The following is a 6,652-nucleotide window of genomic DNA, read 5'->3' as shown; positions in this document are numbered from 1 at the left end:
CATCATTATCGGTCAATGATCGCCTTTATCCGTCTATAGGCTTTTGCTCTAGCTGTCAATTTTTTCCTTTTTTACATTACAGGCTCTGTTTGGCCTAATTTCACTGCCGAAAAGTGTGCGATAAACTCTGTACGCTGCCTTTTCACCTAAACCTTTTCATTCTCTATAACAATTGGTTGCGATGCTAAACTTGACAAGACTTCAATTCAGACACAGAATACGAAACAAAGGCGACGTTTTTATTTCACGCAATAGTAATTACACATAAATCAATTCAGTTTATACACATAAGTGTGAAGTATTAAATGAATCGACAAACTAAATATTTACATGAATAACGACCAAAGTATGCCACAGCCATTATATAAAGCGGGTTTAACTGAGCGATATTTACTACTCTGAAAGTGGGCGCACCTGCGCCGCTATACACGATTGGAGGGCGCATTTACTTCCACTTGATCTCCGACAAGTGGCGCTGTGCTCGCCGTCCCCAGTAAGAGGAGCGCCAGTGGAAGGAGCGCTTGAGCTCCTTCGCTCGCCGGAGCCACTCCTTGCAGCTTTGGTCCAGGCCGCAGGACGACGTCCTGCGCGATGCCGTCAATCAATCAATCAATCAATCAATCAATCAATCAATCAATCAATCAATCAATCAATCAATCAATCAATCAATCAATCAATCAATCAATCAATCAATCAATCAATCAATCAATCAATCAATCAATCAATCAATCAATCAATTGTTGGTAATAAATGGGAACCTATGCTAACTCAGGCGCTCCAATGCGGTACATGGTGTACATGGTATATGTAGTGAGTAGCGTGCGAGGACACAAACGAAAACCGGTTGGAATTCCGCACTATGTTGTCGCTTGTTCTCTTCTTTGTCTCGCGCTACTTCGTACGAAGAATTTAGGAGTTCTGCCATAACTTTAAGGAAAACGAAATTTGTGAGAGCCGAATTGATGTGACGGTGTAGTTATGCGTGTATCCCCAAATTTCAAAGCTATAATACATCTATAGTACAGTTATTGTGGCCTACACAGTGATAGATTAGGAATGCCATGCTTTCCCAGAAATTCTCATTTGTCGAGAAACCCACACACTGCAGTATTCCGCAGCCGCGAATAAATGTGCATATTAAATCAAACAGACAAAAGGCTTTACGGGCGCAAATACAAAGTGCACTTTAATAGCAAGTAATAAAGATAACACTTGCCTTGAATAACTCTACATCAAGTAATTTAACCTGACACTCTCCTATAAAGAACCCCTGAGGTTTGAGAGCAGCTATGGGTAGGGGCACTTCATGCATATTTCATGCATTCAGCTCGAAAGCGGTGAGCCTGCCGGTGTAATGTTTTACACAGAAATATTGGTGTACTATAGCTCGGATTACGTCCTCAGGGTCATGAACCGGGTCCCTCCAAATGACTAAGCTTTTCTTTAATGTGAGGAGCTGTTGGTCTACTGAAAGCGAACGAACAATCGATCCAGTAATTACCACATTGCCATGGCCGCGGTGAGGTAAAACTCGATCTCGTTGTTGTTCGTGTATGGCGCCTTGCTGCACTGGCTGATGGCGAACTCCAGGCACGTCTTGTAGAGCTCCTGCACGTTGTCCAGCGCCGGCACGTCGATGCCGACTGCAGTGTCGAAATACAGCGCACTCGTACATGTTGTATTGTGACCGAGACACAAACAAGCGAGGCATGAAGGCGCGCGCGCGCGCAGAACGAATGCAAACTATCAGCCAGTCGCTATAGCCGATAAGAGATTATTAGTTACAGATGAGAAAACATTAGAAAAGCGACATGCTATTGCACCGTCATATCAGGACATCAAAAGTCAATGTGATATGAAGGCCTGAACGGACATCGACAGAAAAATGATTAGAAAAGAATAGAAAAATGACATGGTAAAGCGCCTCAGGTTACCTTGGCAGTAAAGTGTGGGATTGGGCTAGTTGTTATTTCATCATTAAACTGCTCAGCGCAAAAATTTAGACACGGTACAGATAGAAAAGACGAGGACCAGCGCAGACTTTCTAATAAAAATCAGTTGTAAGTCTGTGCTGGTCCTCATCTTTTCTATGTGTACTGTGTCTAAACTTCTGCGCTGAGCAGTTTAATAACCTTGGCAGACATGTAGGTTTCCCGGAGTCACCGATCCGCTTATGTGAATACAATGGACAGTATTGTATGCGGCACCTTGGTTCACCCCATTTTTTTAACGCGTAAAGTTATACAGCACGTTGCGCTCCATAACACTCGGGCAAAAGAAAATTAAGGCCAATGCCTGCTTCCCACCTCGTAACTCTTAATTTATACAATCACAATTATTGAGCAACGGATAACGAGTCGCAGTGTGGGAGACTTGCGTTAAATTACCTTTCACATTCATAGTCGATTGCAATGTGTCTCCCTCCCTGCTTAATTGAATTGAATTGAATTTATTTGCAATTGCTTGCGAGGATGATCAGGCAATTAAAGCTGCAATTAGCAGCTTGGGGTGAACCTGGCCACGCCATACGGCGGGCAGCTTCATAGCGGGCAAATAAAACCGACTAACGCATTGGAATATAGTACGCACAACCGTAACAAAGAAGGGTAATGAAACGAACATGAACCTCTTACACGAGTATTTACAACTATACAAATATATGGCGTAGATCCTTTACAGGCAGAACAGATATATTTAGGTTATATTCTCTTTGCATCTGAGTAAATAGTTTCGATAAAGAAAACTGCAGCATTTCTACTAGTGTTAACGTTTCAGTGTTCTGGTTGACGTACCTTATAAAAGGAGATATGATCTTCTAAGGAAGCCAGATTGGTTTAGCTTTTTGCACCTCACAAGGGCCGTCAACGAACGAATACAGAAAAGCGAGAGCTGGTGTTGCGCATCACTTGGTGTCGCCCTATCACCGGGATCGGCTTACCTTTGACCGAACGACGATGTCACCTGATGACGTCACAAAATTTTCTAGGACCTCTAACGTCGTGATAACGATACACGATGATGTCCAACATGACGCCACAGCATCATGTTATTAGTGGCGTAGGTCACGTAGATTTTTTGTAGTACTTGATTCACCTGCCGTGTTTCACTCAAGAGGCCGCAAACGAGACACCATGGTCTATCAATACATTTCTACTGGTCACGGAAACTCCCGTGTAACGCTATGGGAGATATGGCTAGAAGGCGACGCTAGGGACCCGGCGTATTGCCGTGCGAGCTTGTCCTCAACGTGTGTCTCCATGGTGACATGGATGTTTTGGTAGCTTGCACAAGAACATTGGATATAATATCCTAAGATGAGAGATATGAAGGATATGAAGCGAGCTTAACGCATTTTCGTTTTACCTGTTTATGCAACGTTTGGCCCAAGTCGTATTTAAATGTACTAACAAAACAAGCAATCTAATAAGCACATGCATGCAGGTTTTTCTTACACTTTACTCCATCGACTACGTACGTTCACCGAGATCTCATCTGTACAGAAGCGGCATAGCTTGCTATGTTACTCTATGGGAGCGCTGTCGCAGGTCTAATATGACCTTGAACTGATGGTCATTTCGACACAAAATGTAACTCGCAGCTCAGATTCCTCAGATTTATATAACATATAAGCATTAATGCAAGAACTTTCACTCAGAAGTCGTAAATGCTGCATAGATCTAGCACGCGCAGTTAACTGCTGCTTCTGCATATATCAAGATGGCTTCGTTCACACTTGCTTGTTCTAAGCGGGAAGTTCTCAGTGGCAGCTTCAGAATAAACGGTTAATTAGCAGGAGAACGAGCGTTGTGCACTGCCAGCGCGCGATAGGGTCCACCATAACTTCCTGCGCAAGCGATGTAAATTTCTGGGTAGACTATATCATGGCGCAATTAAGCTAAACTTTAAGCAATACACCAAGTTCAAGAAACGCCGGTGTAGGCATGAGCACAAGCGAAACTACATCACTCGATGGACAGCCTTGGAAGAACCACCGCTAAAGATTAATGGCTCGCCTTTGATCAACGCTCACCACTGCATTACTCCGCGAACACAATAAAAAAAATTACCAGCGATATTATTTTTTTTTCGTGGGAAACAGCCACGCAAACGCGCAAGTGCCTTTCCAAAAGCGGCATATGAGCCGCCTTTTACTCACGGAGGCGCCTCTGGCGTCCACTTCTGTCTCTATAGGAAAACATCGGCGGGAGTTTCATGACCAGATCAAAAGTATTGAAAGACCTTGGGGTCTAAATAGTGAGTACGAGAAGAATACAGCGCTCACACTGGTGCACGAGGAGCTCGGCCAGGCCACCGTAGTAGAGGGCCATGCCGACGGTGTCTTCGGCGACCTCGGCCACGTGCCGCAGGTGGCTGAGTACTTCGCGGCACTTGCTGTGACTGCAGAAGAAGATAACAAGCAAATGCGCGCCAGGGTCAGCGACTGCCTCATTTTGCAACGAGCGCAGTACTAGCAACTCACTTCTTGCTGTACAGCAGCGTCTGTGCCAGGTACGGCAAGATCTTCAGCAGCATGGAGGTGTAGTGGACGCTGAGGGCGATGCGGAAGGCTTCGTAACCTGCGCAGAAAGAAGACGCCAATGTTCGCACGCGCGCGGTGTATCTTTTCAGCGCAGCCACACGTCATGCTTAAGGCTTGTTTGGACGAAAACATTATTTGATAGTATGCGCAGTTAATGCTACAACTTGGGCACGTGAACTTACCCACGTCCACGGCCGAGGCAATTTCGGTGCGCAGGAAGCGCACCTCGACGATCTTGATGAGCGTGTTGAGCACGGCCACCAAGTCGCTGACACGGGGATGCTTCTCAACCTCCAGAGCGTGGATGCAGCTGCAGAAGAGCGGCTCGTTGATGGCAACGGTAAGCCACAGCACGATCTCCATCCTCTCGTGGTAATGTCATTAGATCAAAGGCATTCACGTTCATCTAGAATGGCCACTATCAGCGCTTCTGAATTTTTTTCTGTCAGTGCTTCACTAGTTTCTCGAATGCGACGACGCTTTTGAACAGCTAAGTTCTTTGTATTTGTTGCAGTATGAGGTGCCGGATTGTCGTTGATTTTAGAAACTAAACAATCCTCGAAATTATCCTGCTAATGCTATCTTTGTTTTGTAGACTGTTGCCTACATTATTGAACTGTCTTGTTAATACTGTACCATTTTTAATTTCTGAATTGTATTTATAGTTTAAATGGAATTGTTGTCTTTTGCCGGCATTCATTACTGCCTTGTAACACCTTCCACCCCCCCACCCCCAAAAACTATGTGGTGGCCTTGGGGCCCTTAGAGTATCCAAATAAATAAATAAATAAATAAATAAATAAATAAATAAATAAATAAATAAATAAATAAATAAATGAAGTGACAACAGCAAATTGAAGTACTGAAGTGACAACAGCAAACTTCTGAAGTACTGAAGTAAATCCATTTCAGTTCTCTTTCAATTCTCTATTAGCATTCGTGAGTGTTACAGGGTAAGGCGAAATATGGAACAATTTCAACATAACGATGGATTGGGATGCTTGGTGGCTGTTCATACCTTCTTTCGCTGTCTACACCTGAAGAGACAACGCATCCTGCTCGTTGCGTCTTTACGCCTACCCCTTCATGTACAGGGAGCAAAGAGTTTTTACAAAGCAAATCATGACCACTAGCAGCATCGCGAGTCCTCCGATTAGGAATTGAGATTTTTCAGAATCAGCCAAGCATTGCGTATGCCTGCGCCCTTAGTGGTAATTAGAATATTTTCTCAACTGATGCTAAAGCGAGCGGCAAAACAAAGCTAAATATGACGATTAGTTCAAGAGCCCGGAGCCCACGACTATATATATACTTACTGAGGTCATGGTGTTAACCTGTCTTGTCTATTGGCATTTCGTACCACGCTATATGTGTACACCTTCTACTCTATCGATAAAAAGCAAGTAGCAAGGATGGTCCGTTAAGTCTTACTCCTTGATAGCCGTGTCCTCGAGTTTCTTCTGCTTCTTGTACGCGATGTGCACGTAGTGGCTGCTCTCGATGACCAGCGAGATGGCTGGCATCTTCTGCGCAACGAAAAAACGAACAAGCGGTCACAATTGCTGCGTGTGAATACACTTTAAACGTGGTAACCGATAAATGTGATTAGTAAGGTTTACCAAGTTTAGAATTTATGCACTCAAAGCTAATGTAGCCCTTACTTTACACACAAAATCACATTTATCGCACAAAATCACATTGATCGGTTGCCACGTTTAGAGCGTATCCGCGACGTGCGTGCATAAAGGCGAGGCCGTTTCGTCGATCGCTCGCTTTTAAAAATACTTTCGCGTAAGCAGCATGGTTCGTTGACGATGATTAAACTGTCCGCTTTTCGTCGTGTCAGTAGATATCTGTAGCCTACTTATGGAAGTAATGGTAGAAATCAAGCGTCCTCGGTCATCTGCCGTGGCAAGGGGAACACCTCATGTAAACACACACAAAAGGGAGCCGCTAGGACTGCAGTGACGGTGTCACTGTTTCAAGCATTGACGGACGCCCTCACTATGATGCCTGAAGCAGCGCATTCAGCCGTGACACGAATGCAAGAGGGATTCGGCCACGTCACGTTATCACGAGCAGCAGTGTGATCGAAGTGTGTCCCAGTGATCT

The 6,652-nt window shown here is 44.5% G+C and overlaps 1 protein-coding gene across 1 annotated transcript in view; it reads right to left on the bottom strand.

The window, feature by feature from the left end:
* Window positions 1-230: 230 nt before the first annotated feature.
* The window catches only part of LOC119394217 (adenylate cyclase type 10), a 28,117-nt gene continuing 21,695 nt past the window's right edge, over window positions 231-6,652 (bottom strand). Inside the window, exons 18-23 of the mRNA XM_049415709.1 lie at window positions 5,972-6,066; window positions 4,723-4,850; window positions 4,481-4,577; window positions 4,283-4,398; window positions 1,502-1,643; window positions 231-584 (exon numbers count right to left, since the gene is read on the bottom strand). Coding sequence (XP_049271666.1) covers window positions 446-584; window positions 1,502-1,643; window positions 4,283-4,398; window positions 4,481-4,577; window positions 4,723-4,850; window positions 5,972-6,066 — 717 coding nt within the window. The 3' untranslated portion in view covers window positions 231-445. The remainder of the gene's footprint in view (window positions 585-1,501; window positions 1,644-4,282; window positions 4,399-4,480; window positions 4,578-4,722; window positions 4,851-5,971; window positions 6,067-6,652) is intronic.

The sequence above is a fragment of the Rhipicephalus sanguineus genome, chromosome 5 (assembly GCF_013339695.2).
Source record: "Rhipicephalus sanguineus isolate Rsan-2018 chromosome 5, BIME_Rsan_1.4, whole genome shotgun sequence".
NCBI classification, from domain to species: domain Eukaryota; kingdom Metazoa; phylum Arthropoda; class Arachnida; order Ixodida; family Ixodidae; genus Rhipicephalus; species Rhipicephalus sanguineus.
Note: the sequence above shows the minus strand (reverse complement) of the source record. Positions and strands in the feature narration are given on the sequence as shown.